The sequence below is a fragment of the Drosophila arizonae genome, chromosome 3 (genome assembly GCF_054131065.1).
Source record: "Drosophila arizonae isolate 15081-1271.41 chromosome 3, UAZ_ARI_1.0, whole genome shotgun sequence".
In the NCBI taxonomy this organism is placed as follows: Eukaryota; Metazoa; Arthropoda; class Insecta; order Diptera; family Drosophilidae; genus Drosophila; species Drosophila arizonae.
The window spans coordinates 25,360,786-25,382,975 of record NC_142923.1 but is presented as its reverse complement, the minus strand read 5'-3'; the positions used below and the strand labels follow the sequence as shown (position 1 = coordinate 25,382,975).

Sequence of the window (22,190 nt, the reverse complement as noted above, 5' to 3'; positions counted from 1 at the left end):
GTCAAATTTTTAAATATTATAATTCACTTAGTTTTTAAAAACTCCATATTCTTCAATTCTAAATTTATTTCAAGCAAATAAAAATGTTGATTACCGTACAAAATTAAAAATCCCTAATTAAATGCATTAACATTTATTATTTTTCAATCAGTAAAAAATAAATATATTTGGAATAAAACGTTTTTGAGTTAAACATAAAAAATAATATACATATATATAAATATATATTAATTTTAATTTATATATTATAATTCATTTAATTTATTAAAATAATATTTATACATATAAAACATTCAATTGAGAAATGATAAAAAATTTTAATTGGAATAACATAATCGTTCTCATGGGATTTTTCGAAGAATTTATACTTGGACGAGCTGATCACAACTAGCTAGTCACAACTTATATATATATATATAATTGGAAATTGTGACAAAGTTGATCAGCTAGTCCAAGTATAAATTCTTCGAAAAATCCCATGAGAACGATTACGTGATTCCAATTAAAATTTTTTATCATATATATATTGTATATCATTGTATAACTTTATTTTCAGTTTATCAATTAATAATTAATTAAAAAAAAAAAAAAAAACAAGTAATTGGAAATTGCGACAAAGTTGATCAGCAAGTCCAATTAATTAATTAATTGCCCAACTTAAATAATTAATCTTGAAAATTTATAAATGTCGTAAAAACTTACTCGAGCTTTGCCATTATTAATATATTGACATTCTTTAAAGATCTAAGTATATTTATATGTTTAATTTATTAAATATATATTGGATATATGTACATTACTATTTACTATTTATATATATTACTATTTTCCGTCAGGCTGTAAAATATTAGGAAAGGTTTAAGTTTTATTTCCTAGTTGGGCACTTACGATTAGAGCAGACATTAAGACAAATTAGTCAGTTTGAATATATTATCTATTAAAATTTAGCCCGATAACTGATTTTCCTTTCCATTTGAACTTGACCGTAAAAATATCCAACACATAAATTCAAATGAGTCAAATATAAACAAAGTGCATAACAAGTGGATGCATTCGGGGCACGCTTCCAATTTAAAGCAATCCAAAGGCCACTTGAATCATTCCAAATATCATTGATATCCGAAACTAATAGAGCTCAATGCAGCATACTTCAAGTACTTGAAAATCACTCACACCCCCGAGAAGAAGAAAAAAATACAAAACAGAGCTAAGGATGCACATCAATAAACAGTTCGAAATGCATCCAACAACAACAACAACAACAATGAATCGCACTCACACTCACACTCGTGAGTGCACTCATTGTGCCCCGGACTCATTCATAAAAAATCAGCTCCCGATGGCCATAATATATCCGGCACTTGAGAAATAGCGTCCCGTGCCAAGGCAATAACAGCTGCCGCAACAGCAACAGCAACAACAACAGTAACTGCAACATCTGCAAGTGCAACAGCAACTGCAACTGCAATTTTCTGGTATTTTTGGATCATTTGGTAAACAAATCATTCGGTCCAATTCAAATCGAGAGTCGAGTGCAGAGCAGCGAGTGTATTTTAGGTTTTATTAGATATCTTAATTTGACGCTCGAGCATTACGTAAAGGTGTGGCAGCCAGTGAGGAAACAGGTGCGGAGAGTTGGACAGAGTGTGAAAAGCTGTTGTACATGTTCTCCAGCGAATCTGGCAACAAGAAATTGCATTTAAGATGTGTGCGAATGTGTGTTTGTCTATATTGTTGTCTGTTTTAATACCCTGCATCTACTGAGGATGCAAAAGAAGGGTATAGTGGTGCGCAGTTTGCATATATATATGTATGTATGTATTCTAAGGGTATATTGGTTAAAGTGAACAACAAGCAACATGATGAAATATATAGTTTTTGAGTTGATAAAGCACAATAAAATTGGATCTGGAGAAAGAGCAAGGTATAGTAATAATAGATAGAGTAGATAGTATTAAAGTAGACTGAAATTCGTTTGGAATTGAAGTTATTAAATTGTCTACTACAATCTCATTTAGAATTACAAAAACACCCAGTTTAGTTTTATGTCTAGGGTATCTACTAGTCTAGTCCCTATTTCCTATGCTTGAGGAGGGCTAAACAACCTTGTTCAAGTGTATGATAATCGTAGAGAAGTGAAACAGCAGTAAAAATCAAGTGTTTCATAATTGAGCTCAATTGATTTATTTAGAGATACAATATATATGGAAAGTACTGTAAAGTCGATATCTATTTGCCTCTCTGTATACAAAGTGGAGTTTCGATTAATTCAAGAGCTAATTAATTGAAAATGTGAATGAAGGCAAGCCATGGGCACGTGCTGCATAAATCTGATTTAATTATTAGTTAATGGATAAACGATAAACATTCATTGAGTTTCTATTGGTAAGATACAAAATATTTAGAAGCGAGAATTTTGAATAATTGTTAGTTTGGACTTTTTGAAATGAATATCAAAGTACTTACTTGTTTTACGTTTAAATAGATGCGGCATGTAGGCTGATGTGTGCGAGAAATACCCGAAGCTATTTATTAAAATGACTAATCTTTACATATTCTACTATATCTATTCAATCGTCACGAAATTGCGTTCGTTCCAATGCAATGCTCAAATGATTGCGGAATGCAGTTTGTCCCAAACGACTCAAAAAATGTTACCGATACGATCTTTTAAGTTTTGGTAAACTTAATGCACTACAAACATATTTCTATTCCGTATATTTCTTATCCGTAACGATAGGAAGTGGGAGGAGAGTCTGTTAACAGCAAAGAACAAATCTGTTAACAGCGCCTCTTACGGTTACAGTCCTGTTGTAAAAATGCGCCTCTGTTAATATCAGAGAGCTAGTCTGTTAACGGCAGAGAGTGACTCTGGTAACAGCCGATAACATCACTAACATTAACAGCAGAGTGGGGCTTACTCTATTAACAGCAGAGTGCAACTCTCACTGTTAAGAGCGCTTCCAACTTTTAGTAGTGTTGGTGTGAGGACCAGAGCTTGTGCAAAGCTGTTGCCTGTTAGCTAGACGCTTCTCCGTATGTGGGGGAGGGAGACAGAATGACTCCATACCGGGGTGTAGTTGCGTGTGTAAATCAATAAGATACAAACAGATAGTAAAATTTCTTGAGATGCCTTCTCTATTTGTTGCAGATTTGAAAGATTATTGAATTTTGTTAAATTTGTATTACACTACATTTTAAATTTTTTCTTTAGCACACGTTTTAGATTGAATATTGAGTACTCAAAGTAAGAAGCACACAACAGCTTCAGTGCAAATCAACTTATGATTATTTTATTTTCATTTAAAATTGTATTTACTGAATTCGTGCTCGAGGCAATTGCAAGCTATAAATTGACTTATGCGTTAGAGAAAGCAATTTATTTATTATTCCTTTATTGGCTCGCAGCAAAGCTCGAATCATGCAACATATTTTACATCAACTAACAATATTTTTAGATAAAAGGAAATTCTCCAATTTAGCTGGTCGACTAAAATAATTAAAATTTCATCAGATATCATTTATCATTTATCAATTTACCAGGTGCAAAAAATGTTTGGGCAACAAAGTGATGGACAAACACACACACACACATGCACAAATGTATATAAACATTGGCTACATGGTCAATATATGTATGTATATAACAAATTATAGGAAATGTTCAAATTTTTCAATCAACGACTATTAATTTGCAAATGCTACCGCTACAGCAAGCTGAAAAAAACTTTGCCATCAATAAAAAATGTTGCACCTGAGTCTGGCCAAAACAAAAATTCGAGCAATGCAAATCAACAAAAATGTTGTAAACAATTTCGAATAGCTTTGCATTTTTTATTATTTTCTTTTGCATACTGCATTTAAATGCAAAGAAAAAATGGAAATTAAACCAAAAAAAAGAAAAGAAAAATAAAAAATAATTTGTTTTCCCAAAAAGTATTGGAAATCAATTATTCATGCACTTTTAGAGCGGTCAAAAATGTAATTAATATGTAAGAGTCGTCTGTCTTTTGTCTGTCGGGCTCTCTGGCTGTCCGCCTGTCAAGCTAGGCATTTTTCATTAAATTTATAGACTGTCTGGGAGCACAATAAATAAAATTGCCCAAGAAATAAATAAACAAAAACTTTCCAAAAATTTGCCGGCGCGCTAAAAAATTAAAATCAAGCCACAATTGCACGGGTAACCCCCACTCGGTCTTCCCCTCCCTCTCTCTATCTTGCTCCCTATTTTTATACCCTGAACCCATTTTCAATGGGAAATCAGGGTATAATGGTTTTGCTGAAATGTATGTAACAGACAGAAGGAGTCGATTTGGCGTCTGTCTGTCCGTCCGTCCGTCCGTCCGTCTGTATGTATGAACGCGTCGATCTCAGAAGATATAAGAGTTAGAGACTTGAAATTTTTTTCCTAGGTCCGTGTATATCACGCGCATATCATTTCCTTTTATATCGATAACTACTCCCGATATTTTATTATCGATTAAAAACCTTATCGAAAGCTAGTTATTTAATTATATCTCCTACACCTTTAGAGCTAGAGCTTGCAAATTTTAAATGTAGATATTTTAATTTAATTTCGATTTTTGTTGTAATTTACCACCCACCCCTCACCTTCACCTTTGTAAAAGGCGTATTTCAAGTACTAGAGACGTGTGCTTTGGAATGTATATACATTTTTACCATATGATTACGCTCTGAAAGTTTTATGAAGATTGTACGTCTATAAATTAAATTATTCAACAAATAAATTCTTATAATGTTGCTCACACTGCAGCGCAGCCCAAGCGCAGTCGCTGCTTACTGCGCAGTTAGCAGAGAGCGTTCTAATACGTGCATGTGTATGTATGTGTGTTGAAAAGAAGTGCAGACTGATTAGAATATCAGATTAGAGGGTTCAGGGTATTTCCTAGTCGAGCAGTCTCGACTAGTCTTCTTATTTGTTATGTGTGAGTGTGTGTGTGTGTGTGTCTGTCTATGCTTCCTTGCACTGGGCACGCCTCTGCACCAAATGGTATATGCAACAATGTATTCGCCATAAATAATATTTCAACGGCATTGCGGACGCAGGTTAACTGTGTGCCAGCCTCTTCCTCTCCTTCCAGCACTCCCTTACCCCTTCCAACCACCGCTAGCTCCATTTTGCTCTATCTCCCTTTATCCCGCAGTTAGTTGCCCGTTTTTTTTGTCAGCCATGTGCAAACGTGTAAACGTTCACGTTGTGCAGCCAAAAAGTATGCCACATTTTTGCACATCATTAAATATATTTTGTGCGAGCAGGATATATAGAATTCATAGCGAAGAGGAAGCAAATTTTTATAGAATTTGCTATTATATTGACTTGGCAATGCATTTATAGATATTGCATCTAATCTAAGCACAATTTTCAGTTTCTTAATTTTGATTTAGAATTTGGCTTTTTATTTGAAAAATGTTAAGATTTATTTATCTTAATAGATAATTGTGTCTTTAATTCATCTAAAATATGAAATTTCAATTTGTATAATTTAATTTTTTATTTATTTTTGATTTGAATAGTCAGGTCCGCCTGAGGCTGACTGACTGATTATATTTATTTATTTATGTAGATTCTCGAGCTTTGTTTGTTGCTTTCTCAAGATGTAAATGTCTATGATATTTTGATATAAACAGTTTTTTAATGGAACATCTTAACAGTTCACATAATACCTATGGAGTGATATATAATAACTATCCTTTCTAGAAATATACTCATCTACAATACTACAATTATATGATACAGCTGTCTTTTTGAAAATATGTATTAGTAGTAAATAGTATTAGTTGCTAGGGCCTTAACTAGGATAACAGGAAACTTGAACACCTCTTAAAGCTTAAAATTGACAATATGTAATATAATTTTATTTGGAACCTCGCAGAGCCTCGTTATGGCCTATAATTAAACATGATTCTCTAATTTACATTGCCATGAAATGTTGAATAAAATATACACTAAATTTATATTAAATTTTATATTGAATATATACAAAATATATAATAAATATATATATACAAAATATATATAAAATAATAAATATATATTTAAAATACATATACTTAATACATTTAAAATATATACTACACTTTCTTGACAAATAAATATTATACTCAATAAAATAAAAATATCAATTAATTATTTATTAAAGATAAACTAACTACTTATTAAAATATGCCTACAAAATTCATCGCATTTAGTTCATTTTCTTGGCAGTCGCGGTACCATTTCAATGATTATAGCTGTATATTATAACTAACTCTTAATAGTCAAGTTTATGTCGAGAGAGAAAGGACTGTTCGACTGGAAATTCGACTTGTCTTCTATGTCCAACATAATTCCTTCTCTATAAGCTTATCTCTCATTTACCCTTGCATATTCATTCATATTGCAAATTAAATGAATTTAGCTAAAGTTCTTCTGCGTGCCTACCTCTCTCTCTCTTTTTTTCTCACTCTTTCTCACTCTCTTACTCTCTCAGTCCGGTGAGTAAATCTGCGGTCAGACTCCATTCACTTGGCTATTAGAAGTTAGTTAGCTAATTTGAATCAAAACCATGGCAATGCAATCAAAAAGCGGGCCACTTCACTGCCCGTCATATATCACACTTAAGGTTATGGCCAGGCAGACGTAGACGTAGGACAACAACAACAGCAACAACAACAACAACATGAGCAAGAGCAAACAGGCGAGTCTTTCTGGCTGTGTGAGTGGAAACTTAGCTAAAGGGAAGTCGCATAAACACTTCAATATAATTGTGGAAATTACAAAGAACACTTGAATACACACAGACAGAGACACACTCACACTCACACACACACTCACACACACTCAGTCACAGTCTCAGCCATTCGACTGGGTCCTTTAGCTATCTGGCTTGCTGTGCCGTGCACTCCACTTAATTAAACCAAAAAACTGTTGATATTGTGTTATTTATGCATTCACTACTACTGCTACTACTACAGCCTTACCTAGTGGATCCTACCTAGCTACGCTATATAGAGAGCAACCTGTTTGAAAACTCCTACGTTTCCCCTCTCTCGTTTCAGGTGCCATAAAACTTTGCTGGCCTTTCACAATTTGCGCGCAGCTGTTTCGCTGCTCCTGCTGGCCGTTAATAGTCTCGAGCTGGCCAGGAGTCTGCTGCCCCAGCGCCGGACAGAGCAGCTGTATCAGCTCTTTGACTCAACGCCCAAGGAGCTGAATGTTCTGATTATCATTGGCACGGGCACCGTGCGGAATGCCCTCGCTGCCGTCCTGTTGACAATTATGCTAATGTGCTATCATCGTGTGCTCGAGCGCAAAAAGATGACAGGTGCGTCTGACTGGCTTCCATTCCCACTCTGTGTCCCTCTCTCTCTCTCTCTCTCTCTTTCTGCTTGTTATTGTGTGTCTGCTGGTCAGATAATTTGATGCCAGCTAAATTAATCAAACACCGTCTCATTTCGTAGACTTTCTCTACGGCAGCATCGCCATAGAAATGTTGATTTTTCTGCTGCGTATCGATGAGCTCGCCGAGGTGGCCTATTACGAGGAGCTCCTTGAGCTGGAGACCTGCCTGCTCAGCGTAACGGTGATTTGTCTATTGGTCTTGGCTGCACTGGATGGATATACCATTTATAAAGAGGTGAGTACGCCATTTACATAAATACAAATTTGATATCATAAATCATAATCAACAAATTAATTAGAAACGGGCAACACCAACGAACTTTAATTCTCACTCTCTGAATGGGCTCACATAATATTGACTCAAAGAAGAATCAGCCAATCCTAGCCCTAGGGAACGTTTTGATAAATTGTGTGTTCATTTATCATACATTGGCGAGCAAAGTTGGTCTTTTTCTTGCTAGGTGGTGCATTGTGCCATAGTTAACTCCAGACATTTTCTTTTCATGAATTTTTCAAATCGACCGTTTCTGGAGAATAATATTTTTTATGCCTCTCCTCTGCTATGAGACCATAACAAACTCATCAGTTTTGCCTGAATACATTGAAAATAAGAATTAAGGGCATAATTCTAAATATATTATTTTTCAATTGAAATCTTGGTTCAGAGTTTAGGGATAAATATCCCATCCCATAAAGTCCATATTCGACGTACCCATCTGGCAGCCCTTTTATATTGTAATCGTAATAGAGGCAGACACAACACGCCGTATAGGGCTAAGGCGGCCATTTGAGAGATATCATATTCAAAAAGTGATGTCAGCAAATCTACTTGAATCAACTAAAATGATTATTATCGTCAACATCATATTATCGAATATGAGCAGCCTTGTCCTTACAACCACAATCGAGCAATCCTATATATTCCCAATCACCAGAACTATCTGAGTCAATATTGAAATGCTCATTTGTTCATCTTATTGCATCTGCGTCTGTCTGTCCGTATGAACTCGTTGATTTATATCGATAACTAATATAATTTTTCTATTATCGATACAAGTAGCTAATTTATTCACATTCTTAATTTACAGCTTTCCATATGCTAGATTCAGAGATTTCGTAATAAGTATAGACTTAGTTAGAGCAATATTGTTTGTTTGACTCTCTCTGTCTCTCTCTCTCTCTCTCTCTCTCTCTCTCTCTCTCTCTCTCTCTCTCTATATTTGTATCTCTCTCACTCTCTGCCTCTTTCTGTATCTCTCTCTGTCTGTCTGTCTGTCTGTCTGTCTCTCTCTCTCTCTCTCTCTTTCTCTCTCTTTGACTATCTCTCTGCCTCTTTCTGTATCTATCTCTGTCTGTCTCTCTCTCTATATCTCTCTTTGTCTCGCTCTCTCTCTCTCTCTCTCTCTCTCTTGTCCATTCGTTTTCTTTCTCTCTTCCGTTCACTTACCCTCTCTCACTTTCTGTCTCTCTTTCCCTGTCTCATTCAGAAAACCCGCTTATCGAATTAACTTTCATGCATATATGATATTGCCCAGCAGATAGTTAAATATTTAAAGAGGCGAACGATGTGGAAAGTGGATGGCTTCGGTCGTTGTGTCTTCTCGTGCTTGACATTATTTCCGCTTGAGACCGGAAATCCAAAGTTGCCACACAGGACACACAAGATACACAGAACATGCCACACGAATGCACAGATATCCACACGACAACAACAACAATAATAACAACAACAAACACTAAAAGCGCCACAGCGCAATGAGCGCTCCAAAGTAGCAAAGCAAATAAAAATATTAAACTTACATTGGGCGCCCCTGCTTACCTCTTTTGCCAAGACAGTGGGCGTGGTGGGGTGGCGTGGGCAGACAACATGGACTTCATATAATGCTCACAGCTTACGGCTGTTTATACATTCACCCAAGGGCTGCTTCTGATCCTCCTGCTGCTCTGGTCCATAAACGAGCCGGCGCCGTGCACCAAAAAACTTGCACCTTAACTTTGTGCGCGGCCATTGTTATGCAGCCAAATGCACTAATGCTATTGCATACCTGAAGATGCAGCCGAATACCGAAACTAGTTCAATTGCCACACGTGTGTGGGCATCCCTTTTGTCTGTGTGTGTGTGTGTGTTCTGCGTTAAAGTTTGCCAAAATGTGGATATTCAATATTGATCAACAGGAGGCGAAGCGAATGCGAATATTTCTTTATTTTTCGTTAAGTATATCAAAATTAATTATCTTTAGGTATGTTACATATACAGCTGCGGTCATCAAAATAGTTGCACGCCTAAGCATTAAATATAGAACAAAATAAATTTGTGATCTTGAATATGTAGCTTAGATTCATTCACAAGTTAAACAGAAACTCGGATATAGCCAAAGGATCTTAATATGTTATTAAGTAATAAATTTATAATGGACATTAAAAGATGAATATATATTTATAGATATATAAATCGGAAATAGACAGATTTAATAATATATTTTAATGTCTTTTTTAAATCTTAAGAGGAAAATAAATGATTGAATAAGATTATAGACAGACAAGTACAAATTGACAGCAAAAGATGAATAGTTATGATATACTTATAAATCGACAGACAATAGATTTAATATTTTATTGTTATTATTAATATTTTTAATTATTAGATTAAATATTTTATTTGAATTTATTTTTGTATTTTTTAAATATTTTAAGTATTTTATTTAAATTTATTTTATAGCTTCAGAATGTACTTAAAATTAGTACTTCTACAACTTACGGATTATAATAGATGTTCAGGTCTAGAGAATTTTGAATCGAGTTTGCCAAATTTTGCTTCTTAGGCCTTAAGGGACAGACAGGGCGCAGTATTCTTGGGAGCATACCTAATCCTCTCAGGAATTTTTCACTGCATCTGCTAGTATGCAGGATGAATAAAGGGATAGATATAGTTTGATTAATGAGCTAAAGAGTCATCTCACTCTTACGTTCAATCTTACTTTTGTCTCTCACTCCCTTGCTCATAAGTCACCTGCAATTATGAGCTTCACCTAAAATGCTATATATACTAAAATATTAAATTTACCCAAAATAAAATCCATAACTCGATATCAAAATGTTTTTTTTTTTTTTTTTTTTTTTTTTTTTATAAATAAATTTTAGTGCAACTATTGCCTTTAACTCGCGCATAAAATGTTGGTATATTAGTTAAAAAACTACTCTTTATTTTGATTCACTAATGATTCAGTCAATAGCTTGAGAAACGCGTTATTCATAAATAACTTGTCTAAAAATATTACAGCTTAGCCCTATCTAAAAAGGTTCCCACGAACCTACAAGAGAAAACCCTTTGAATGTAGGCTTAGTGTTAACACACAATATATATTTATTGAGCTTGTATTTCATATTCTTTTTATTGATTTCTCCGTTCTGGTAAATTTATGTAAAGTCATGCGTCCCTCTCTGCTGGCTGCCATCTCTTTCCTCGACTTGTGCTCCAAGATATTCATGCACATGTCGTATGAGTAATATTCAAACATCAAATCAATGCCAGCTGAGGCTAAAAAGCCAATTGAAAGGCAAACTTTGGTTGGAGCAGCACAGAACCATCTTCCAGCCAAAAAAAGAGGAGAGAACTATGTAAATTCTCATGAAGTGCGCCCTTGAGTATGCTATACATTTGGCAAGTGATTCGTTGCGAGGGGTTTTCGAGCAAATGCAGGCAATGGAATTACGCTGCATAAACGATGGGAACCAAGGCAAAGGAAAAAGAAAACACAGCCTTTGGCATACAATTGAGCGCTGGACATTTGTCAACATTTTCCGCAACCCCGCCCCTCCGTTCGCCATCCACCAGCCAAATTCACAACTATGAAGAGCCGGAAACTGCGGCAACTGACAAAATGCCGCTTCACGTGCTCCGCTTATCTGTTACTCCACGAGAGCCACGGGAAGGCCCAACCTAATTTGGATGCCGCCATGCAGTGCATAATTTTAATAAAGGAAGTGTGCGGCAGCTCTTGTTTGTGGGCGTCGCAGACGCAACAGCGGATGGGGGGCGTGTACTGCAGAGAGGCGGCGCGAGGTAGCTACTTGTAAAATGAGAATAGCTGAGCCGAGGGTGTGTGCAAATAATGCCATGCAACGCTGAGCGCAATCCCGAAAATACAAACAACGAAGACGGCGTACAAGTTGGGGTATACTCGACTATTGAATACGCTATTGTTATGAATAATAAATAATAATAATAATAAAAGTAGTTAATTCTGATAGTTAATGAACATAGTCAATGTTTATAAATTTAAGTTATTAAATGATTTTTTTTTTTTTTATTATTGTTCAGTCTGTAATCTTATAGCTAATTAAAAATGAAAAAATAAAAGTAAATAGCTTAAGTGAAGTAAAAATCCAACAAATAATTAATGAAGTAAGATTATAAAATGTCTGAATAGATTTCTTAAAAAAAAAAAAAAAAAAAATAAGAATTAAAAAAACCCTAAAATTATTTAACGTACATACAAGAAAATCATGCAATATAAGCGATATTTTATAAATTTATTTTTATTATTTATTTATTTATAAATTTAATTTAATCGAATTTAATGTTTTTATAATAAATTTTAAATATTTTTGTAAAGTTTAAATAATGCTCACATACAAATTATTATTTAATAATTAATAATTACAAAAATATTTAAAATTTTATATTTACATTAAATTGAATTAAATGAAAAATGTTAATTATAAGTTAATGAAAATGAATTATCGAAATATTCATTAAATAGAGATTTATTTTATGATTAACAAATTAAAAATTATAACAAAAAAAAAAAAAAATTATAGATATGAATTTTTATAGTTTATAATTGGATATCTAAGTAACCTCGACTTGCATTAGAGTATAGTTAAAACCGGTTGCAGATTTTGCAGTTGTTATTGTTGTTGTTTTAGTTGTTGTTTGAAACGGATGTTGGGTTAGGCGGTTGATTGTATATACATATATATGGGGGGTGTCTATCTGACGAGGGTAAGCGCTTGGCCCAGGAAGGAAAAGAGGCAGAAGAGTGAAGGCGTGGCTTTCAGTGCAGTTTGCATTTGCATTTGCATTTTGGTAGCGAGCGAGCGCGTAAAATTAGCTGAGCAAATAGCCGGGGAGTGGAAGACAGTGAAGGACTCACCCGACGTTGACAATGCAAAAGGTTTATTTAATTTAACAAGGGATTATCATAAAGCACGGCCGAGGCGTGGGCGGCTGGGAGTAGTGCTGTGCTCAGTGCTGGGATTTTAATATGTTTACATTTTAATTGAGGTTAAGCGCAGATTTGCAGCTCCTCGAAATCCTTTTGCACTGGCCAAATATTTTATTTATGTCAGTTTGGCAAAGCGTTTGCATACTTCAAGGCGTTGAGCGCTTGACCGCACCACGAGTGCCACAAAAACGGCTCGCTTTAGACTTGGCTAAGTGCAACAAATGCCACAACACAACTGCCACAGCAGCAGCAGCAAAGCTGCCAACCTGCAACAGTTTTCATCCAAACAAAAGACCAAAAAAAACAAGTAAGAAAATTCTAGTCGAGAGTGCTCGACTAGATACTACCCTGAACCCAACAAATAAAAATGCTCATTTAGTATGGCTGAAATTTCAATTTCGATGTATTTTAAAATATAAATAAAATACCAAACTCATTTAATAAAATATAAAAATATTTTGAAACAATTAAAAAAAATTAACATCAGTTGCATCGATCGGGATTCGAACCGCGACTCCTCGGTCGAGTGTCATGCAGCTAACACACTAGGCCACCTCACTCCTGCTAGTGGCGCTGGCAAAACTCAAATAGATTCACTGCTGCAGCGCCATCTACCAAAACTAAACGAAACTAGCTGCTGATGTGGTTCTAAGAATCTGCTAGAATAACCAAACTATTAAAAACGCACATAAAGTATAGTTAAAATTTCAATTTCGGTGTATTTAAAAATATAAATTAAATAGAAAACGCATTTATGAAAATATAAAAATATTTTGAAACAATTTAAAAAAATTAACATCAGTGTTGCACCGATCGGGATTCGAACCGCGACTTCTTGAACGAGCGTCATGCAGCTAACACACTAGGCCACCCCACTCCTGCTGGTGGCGTTGGCAAAACTCAAATAGATTCACTGTTGCTGCGCCATCTACCAAAACTAAACGAAACTAACAGCTGATGTGATGTTTTTGTTGCAGCTGCTGCACGTGCGTTTGTTAATTGGCCAAATGTTTGATTATTTTTTATTAATTTTTGACTGAACGGAATTTAATGAAACTTTCAGCATATGATCTACATATTATATTGAATATTTGAGAAATTTAAAAAAAAGAAAAATCATTTACAATTAGCTATAGAGGCATCTGGTTTGAACTTGAATGTTTTTACTCGATAAAAACATAACGGGATGATTTATCTAATTTTAAAAGCAAACTCAACGTCCGCGCTGTATATACGGTCATTTTAAAAAAAAATTCAAGTCTCTAGCTCTTATATCTTCGGAAATCGACGCGTTCAAACATACGGACAGACGGACAGACGGACAGACGGACGGACGGACAGACGGACAGACGGACAGACGGACAGACAGACAGACGGACAGGGCCAAATCGACTCAGCTCGTCGCCCTGATCAAGAATATATATACTTTGTGGGGTCTGCCACGCCTCCTTCTGCCTGTTACATACATTTCAACAAAACCATTATACCCTGATTTCCCATTTTCAATGGGTTCAGGGTATAAAAAGGAAAAATAGAGAAGAAGAACAACTAGACTGGCCAGACGAAGTGCCATTGTTAAGGCGTTGAGCTGCATACAGAACGTGTTGCACATCAAGAGCATGGTGTAAAAAAAAAAAAAATAATATGGCTAGTATGCAACTGACTAAGAGATACTCTGTAATCAGCAAGTGATTTTAGAATATTATAATACGTTGAATCTATTGGTATTTTTTATAAATCATATTCAATGAAACACACAGGGTAAAGAGGGATACATTGTATTGTATTATATTATTATTTTATTATCTTATCTTATGTATGTAATAAAATTATTTCTATAATTACTTTATTTTTATTATTTTTTCTTCATTATTTTTCTTATTTTTTTATTATTATAATTATTATTATTATTATTATTATTATTTTTTTTTTTTTTACAACACATATATTTGAATATTTGACTAATCATTGGATTCCTGATTGGAGTTTGGGCATAAAAAAAATGTATGAGCCAAAGCAAGCGATATCAAAGTAGATCCGACAAAGTCAATCGCCTGGGTTGGGCATCAACTGAGAATCAGTCGTTACAAAAAAACTTTTGGATTGAGTTTCATAAATTTTCTTTACTGCACAGTTAAATATCGTATTTTGGGCTATTTCAAAATTATTTATATAAAAATATATTCCAAAAATTCTTGTCAATTCTTATGAGTGACAAGACAACATATAATATGCAAGATTATTTCCTTACAATATTTCTCAACCACCCTATATTTGCTCTACGAATGGGCATGCACATTATTATAAGTGGCAGTAACACATGCAAGCAAGACACTCAAATGTCATCTTGTCTTTTTGCATGGCAGACGAGGCCACTGAGAGGCAGCTTGGAATTTGTTGTCAGAGCTTAGGGCCAGTTACTAAGTTACTTTTGAGTTATGGTCCAGTTTTTGGCAGGCTTTGTCTTCTTATGGAGCGATGCAGAGTTGTGTGAGCCGTCAGCTCGGGCTGATGAGAACTTCATCAAAAGTTGTTTAATCTGGTAAATCTGCTGGGACTTATATATGATTCTACACTCTTATACTGCAGCGTTATCGGGACGACTATCTGGAGGATTATGACTGCATCGGCTACAAGCATACGCTGGCCACATTCTATTCGAAGATCTGCTTCTGGTGGCTTACTTCGCTGCTGTGGCTGGGCTACAAGGAACCGCTCGAACAGGAAGATCTAGGCCAAATGCGATTGGAGGATAGCGCCAGAGCGCATTACGATCGATTTTTATATATATACACAGAGGAGATGGTGAGCTATTAATATTTATTGATTGATATTTTTAATATTTATATTATTAGTAATTATTAACAAAGTAAAAAAAGAGTATCAACTTAAATTGTCTTTTTCGAGATATCTGTAAAACTTTATTTTTACCAGAAAGTTTAAAAAAAATCAATTAATTAATAATAATTAAAAAAGTTTGTAGCACTATTTGCTATGAATATTCAGATCAACTAAACACGCTATATAAGCGAGAAAGAGACGAAGTGAGCAAAAGAGATAGATAGATAGATAGATAGAGAGAGATAGATAGATAGATAGAGCGAGACAGATAGATAGAGAGAGAGAGACTGAGTGACAGAGACAGAAGCAGAGACAGAGAGAGAGAGTGAGTGACAGAGACAGAAGCAGAGAGAGAGAGAGAGAGAGAGAGTGAATGAGAGATACAGAAGCAGAGAGGGAGAGAGAGATAGAGAGCACAGGGTAATATTGAATTTCTTAATTGAGTCGTAATCCCAGGAAAGAGTTGTAGAAACATTAATTTTTGATCAAAGTGGATGATGTGCAGTGCAATTTATTAAATATTGTTTAACATATGACACAATTACATATATTCATAAATACGTATATTCATATTCGTATATTCATATAATATATATATATACATTAATATGCTCACGCGTATTCGAAAGTCTTTGCACTTATGTATTGTGATAATAACCTATATAAAAAAGGCATTAAGCGGCCACTGAGCTCATTGACTGTCATTTAATTAAAAATTACACATTAACAAAAAAGAAAAGCAGTAAAAGAAAATAATAAATAAATAATTAAATGCGAATGGCAAAAAACAAAAACAACAAAAAATCGAAGCCCTGTTACAATTGAGTCTTCTTTCCGGCTTGGCGTGGCTTGGCCTGGCTCTGTTGAATTTCCATTAAGAAAATATTGTATTTCATTTACAAAAAGCACAACAAGCAAATTGCTTAATTATTTATTTAAATGCAATGCCGCCCGTTGGCCAGCGGCAATAAATTATCAATGCAAATAAAATATATATAACTGTATATACCTTTGTGCATATATTTGAATATATCACGCGATGGGCCAGAGATGCGGCCATTTGCTTGATAACAAAGTGAAAGTGTGGTCTTTGTCGAGTTTGCTTCAGGCATACCCTGCAATGCAAAAGAATTCGCAAAGGGTCGTCTGGCAAAGTGGATAGAGATATTCGAGTTTCAATAGGCGTTGCCCATAATATTAGGAGGACGCCAGTGGGAGAAGAAAGAAGAAAAGAGACAGATAGGGCACAGAGAGGAGAGGAGAGAAGATTGAATGGATAAGAGAGAATAGAAAATACAAGATAAAGAAGAATAAAATGAGAGAAGGGCGGAGAAAGAATAGAGAAGATAAACAAGAAGAAAGAACACATTAAAGTGAAAGCGGAAGAAAGAAGGAGTGATGAGAGTAAACACAGAACACAGTAGAGCCGAAAGAAAGAAGAACAACGAAGTACGATAAATAAAATAAAAAAGAAGTAAGGAGAGAGAACAAAAAATATTAGGCAGACAAAAGATGGTAAGAAAAGAGAGCGGCCAGCGAACAGAGACAAAAATCTAAAAAGATATAAGCAAAGAGAGAGAGAGAGAAAGAAAGAAAAAGAGAGAGAAGACAAGAAAAAAGAAGAAAGCAGATAATTTTATTAAAATAAATTTTGTAATATATTCCTTGAAAATGATTTTTTCTTTTTATATATGTAAATTCTGCAGGGTGTTTTCTCGCTGGTATTTCAACCAAGCTGGTATTGTCTCGGGTTGTGTGCGTTTTTAAATGTTAATTTATTTGCCGCATTTTGTGCGCAATTTTTAATGACAAAATGGCAACTGACTGTGTAAATTATTATGAAATGCCAGCGAACGATGTAGCCAAAGGATATATTAAACGTCTGGCATTAATGTGCTTATTAATTACACTTAATAGGATCCACATGGCGTATACGTAATATCTAAAGAGTATATATGTTGAAAGAGGACCGATGGTGTATATTAATCAAAAATTAAAAATATTGAAATATGGAAATGAAAATTTTATATATTTTAATCATATATATATGTTAATTATATTTATCGCAAAACTATATATATACATGTAAGTATGTTTATATAAAATATAAATTTTTTTTTTTTGTTCAATGTGCTTATATTGAACTACAATCGAGTCTCGATAGATCAGGATCTGTTTTTTTTATTTACAGAGAGATTTCAAATTATTGAGAATTATCGAGGAAGAGTTTTTTTTTTTCAATTTCTTTATCACGATTTTCGATTTGGGAATGTAGCATTAAAATTTGATATACCATACTAAGTTTCTACAATATATAAATATTAAGTGATTTTAATTTAGTTCTTTATGTTAGCTTCAATATCCATACCAAATAAAGAAGTTCATCTCCAAACATTCGGAACCAGAGCAAAGCTTTAACTCTAGCTTAAATCATTTATTGTCTAATTCTATTTTAATAAATATAATAATAACACTATTTTTATTTATTTTTTATTTTTGTGGCACAGTTTATTTTTAAAATATTTTCCGTTTACAAATAATATATATTTATGTAAATAAATAGTTTTATAATAAATAATATTTTTATAATTTATTTAATTTCTCTCTCTTATTGTGTTTGCAGAAAAAATCGAATGCCTCGCCTTCGCTGTGGTATTGCTACATGAAGAACAGTTGGCGCATGTTTGCGCTGGGCGGCTTTTTGAAGTTGGCCGGTGATTTATTTGCATTGATTGGTCCGCTGGCCATACAGCAAATAGTGCAGTATATTGAGGGACTCTATGCGGCGGCACAGGAAGAAGTTCGGGCGCAGGTTCATACACAGGCAGCTACAGCAAATAGATCAATACAAGTGGAGGGAGTTGGGGGGCCTAATGCGGCCGCAGATGGTGCCGATGTTGATTACTACTACTATGATGTTGCCAATGATGATGGGGCCTACAATGATATGGGTTTGGGCATGGGCATGGGTATTGGCATTGGTGATGTGCGAATTTACTATGCCAGATGGTCGGATTTGCTAACAAATGGCTGGAGCATTGCTTGGCTGGTGTTATTGGCCGCATTGGCGCAGGCCGCATTGTCGCAGGCCTCCACGCATGTGCTCAACATGACGGGCATCAGGATTAAAACATCGCTACAGGGTCTAATTTATCGCAAAAGTTTGCTTCTAAATGCCAGCAGCGGTTGTGGCAACAATGCCGCTGATGATGACGACAAACCATCGACTCCTGCTCCTGCTGCTGCTCCTGCTGCTGCTGCTCCTGCTCCTGCTGCTGCTCCTGCTCCTGCCACAGACACTACTTCCGCAGCTGATGTACAGCAAAATGGCAAAAACATTAGGTTGACTCCCAATGATAAGCCTGTCGAGGTGGCTGCCACACAACAACAACAACAACAGCAACAACAACAACAAAGGCAAACGGAGCGTTCAGGCGGTGAGTGTTTGGCTTTGCTGCCAACTCGAACTCGAACTCATCCCACGCATTCATTTATCCATCCACACATCGCCCCTTCCCCCTATTCCCACCCCCCTTAACCACAATCTCTATGTGTGCCCAAGTTCTGTTTGACAGAGGCAAATGTGCGTTTGGTGTTAATTGAAAGTTTTACGGCTGAAGTGTTTGCTACCTGGCTAAAACCCCTGGCCAAATGTCCACGTGTAATTGGCTTAAGTGGGCGTGGCCATGTGAATCGTTATTTGTTTTCAGCTGCGCCGAGAGACTGAGTCCGCTTTTCGTATCCAGTAAAGACAAATTGCTTTTGCGAATGGCTTAGTCCAGTCAAAAGAGTTTAGCTTCATGGCGTTACACGTTTTTATGACAATCGACGTGACTCAATGAAATAGCCCAATCAATATAGAACGCTAGCTGATTGATTTCTAATCAGCTCAGCATTGAAGTTAGGGCATTCCCTTAGCCGAGCAAGTCTATAAAGTTGAACAAACCAAAATAAGTTAGTTGATTAATTGATGAAGATGACTTGATGGTTAATTTAATTAATAAAGTTAACTAAGAAAAAAAAAAAAAAAGACTAAAAAAATAATTATATAGAGTTGAAAATTCTTTTCTTTTTTTTTTTAATCAAAAGTTGTAAATAGTACACAACAGATATTTTAACTTGATTATATATATATTATTTGAGATATAGATTTATTTTATTTTTTTTATTATTTATTTTTTTTTGGTTACAAATTTTTTGTTTTACTTTAAACTTTCTAAATTTTATTATTGAGAAATGATACAAAGTTCAAAGGCAGTTTTATTTTTTTTTATTATTTTCAATTATTTGTGGTAAATTAAAAAAAAATAAAAATCGTAAAAAAAACATTTGCTACTAATAAATTGAATAAAGTGCCCTAAAACACTGCAGCAGCAACTCATGTATAATATGTATATTTATCCAAAACTGTTCCACTTTTGGCATACAATTAATTGCCTGTGACCTTAACTAGCATTTAATGTAATTTGTTATTTATTTATTGGCATCGCTTCTCGCACAGGCCTCGGCGATATTGGTGCCATCACGAATCACATGACGGAGGACACGCTCAACATAATGCAATTCTTTTGGATCGCTCACTATGCCTGGGCTATTCCATTCAAGGTTCGTATCAAAAACTATGCTAATTTACGAGCAACTTGTGTGCCATTTTAGATGCTCGGTCATTGATCGAAGAGGGTATATTGGTTGTGAGTAATGTTGTTTGTTTGTATTTCTGTCTGTCTGTGTTGTAAGTTTTTAATATTATTTACATTGCACAAATACGTTTATAAAAAATACATAAATAAATAAAAAGGTAAATAAATTAATAAATAGATTAAAATAAAAGAAAAAAGGTTATTTATTAAAATTATTATATTTATAAATAAATTGTTGAACAATAAATTAAAATATAAACAAATAAAACTAAAATGGAATAAATGAACAATTATAATATTTACATAATCAACATTGAATTACATTAAATTGAGCAAGCAAAAATAAAATAAATATAAAAATGGAAAAGAATTAAAAAATTATGAGAAAAAAAAAATTATAAAGAGAAATAAATAAATACATTTATAAATAATTTAATAAACAAATAAATATATGAAAAAGAATTTGATAATAAATTTGTGATAATTTATAATAAATTATAAATGAAACCCTAATTTAAAAAAAAAAAAAATAAATAAATAAATAAATAAATGCATTAATAATAAGCAAATAAATAATAATGGAATAATTTACTGAATATACATGCAGCTATGAAAAATAAAATAGCACCACTTCTTTTTTTTTTCGTAATTAAAATCCACATAAGAATCGCAGTTACTATATCTTCAATTTGTTGACCCACAAATTCTAAAATTAGTCAAATGAGTCGCATATCCATATTTATTCAATTTACCTGTTTTGTTCAGCTCGAGCGAGTATTACGCAGTCGGCTACATTCGCTTGCAATGCACTCAATTGCCTTTGTTTTTCTGGTCACATTTAGCACTGGGCTTATTTATAACACTCGCCTTGACTTGGACTTGGACTTGGACAATTTTAATCGTGCGATTAGATTTATTTGCCTGTCTATAAATTGCATTTGATTTGTATTTATTTTCGTGCAATTTCTTATGCGCTGCAGGCAAATTGTGTTTGCCTTTGGCATTACAATGTGTTTCCAAAGGCGTTGGCCAAATATTTGCCCTTTGGCTTTGGCTTTGGCCTACAAATGCCCATTTATAGTTTGTTTGGGTTCAGGGATTTTTATGTAATTGAGCAAACTTGTTAATGATTAAACCAAATACAGAACTCAAACACAAACACAAACACACACGCACACAAACACGCACATACATTCACGCATAATTAATGCGTATTAAATGTGTAAGTGTGTGGGAATTTTGGCATAATTAACAGTCTGCTTGTATTTACTCTAGGCTTTGCCAGTTTCAGTTCCAGTTCCAGTTCGAGTTCTGCCTCCCCATGCATGAATCCTGTCTCGAAATGAATTGATTTGCAAATGTTGCTCGCAGTACTTACCAGCTGGGCTTAGGATTTGTGGCTGTGGTGGTGCGTTGGCTCGGCACAATGAACAGTCCATAGTCCTGGCAGCAGCTGCATTATAATTTACTCGTTTGTATGCAGGCCGAATCGGATTTGTCGGCCAGGCCGAATCGTATTTCGCAACATGTTTATATTGTGTAAAAAATTAATTAACATTTAGGCAGCAAACGCTGGCACGGGCGCTCCCAAGTCGTTTGTCCAATAATCTATTTGAAATAGATGCAGCTCCAGATTTGCTTGCCACCTCATTTACATCAGCAGCAACGAAATGCGATTTAGATGTGGGAAATGCTTTTGATAGTGATACTCTTAGTAATGCTCCTAGTGACTGATTGATGTTCAATTTGGATGGAAGCCAATACATCTGGGTTATATTTATCCGCCAATTGATTGACTTATTGATTGATGCTCAGCTCAGAAATGATATGAAATATCGTAAAATATATCTAGAATATATACTATATTATTATAGTAATAGTTGACTATTTGCATTGGTTGTCTGATTGACTGACTGACTGACCGACTGATTGACTGACTAGTTGATTGATTAATTGATTCGTTAGTTAATTGATTCAATTAACATTAACATTAACAGAATAAATTTGTGATAATTTATAATTAATTATGATTGAAGGATTAATTCATGAGTGAATGATTGATTAAAGACAGAATGATTG

General features: G+C 34.5%; 1 protein-coding gene across 3 annotated transcripts in view; it reads left to right on the top strand.

Annotated features, from left to right (window-relative positions):
- Positions 1-22,190, top strand: part of Sur (Sulfonylurea receptor) — an 80,110-nt gene that overhangs the window by 5,526 nt on the left and 52,394 nt on the right. For 2 of the 3 annotated variants that reach the window (XM_089465753.1, XM_089465752.1), the window contains exons 2-6: positions 7,060-7,325; positions 7,462-7,637; positions 15,220-15,435; positions 18,095-18,908; positions 19,973-20,076. In XM_089465753.1, coding sequence (XP_089321879.1) covers positions 7,060-7,325; positions 7,462-7,637; positions 15,220-15,435; positions 18,095-18,908; positions 19,973-20,076 — 1,576 coding nt within the window. Of the gene's footprint in view, positions 1-7,059; positions 7,326-7,461; positions 7,638-15,087; positions 15,160-15,219; positions 15,436-18,094; positions 18,909-19,972; positions 20,077-22,190 lie in introns of those variants that run through there. The other variant, XM_089465754.1, reaches the window with a different exon arrangement.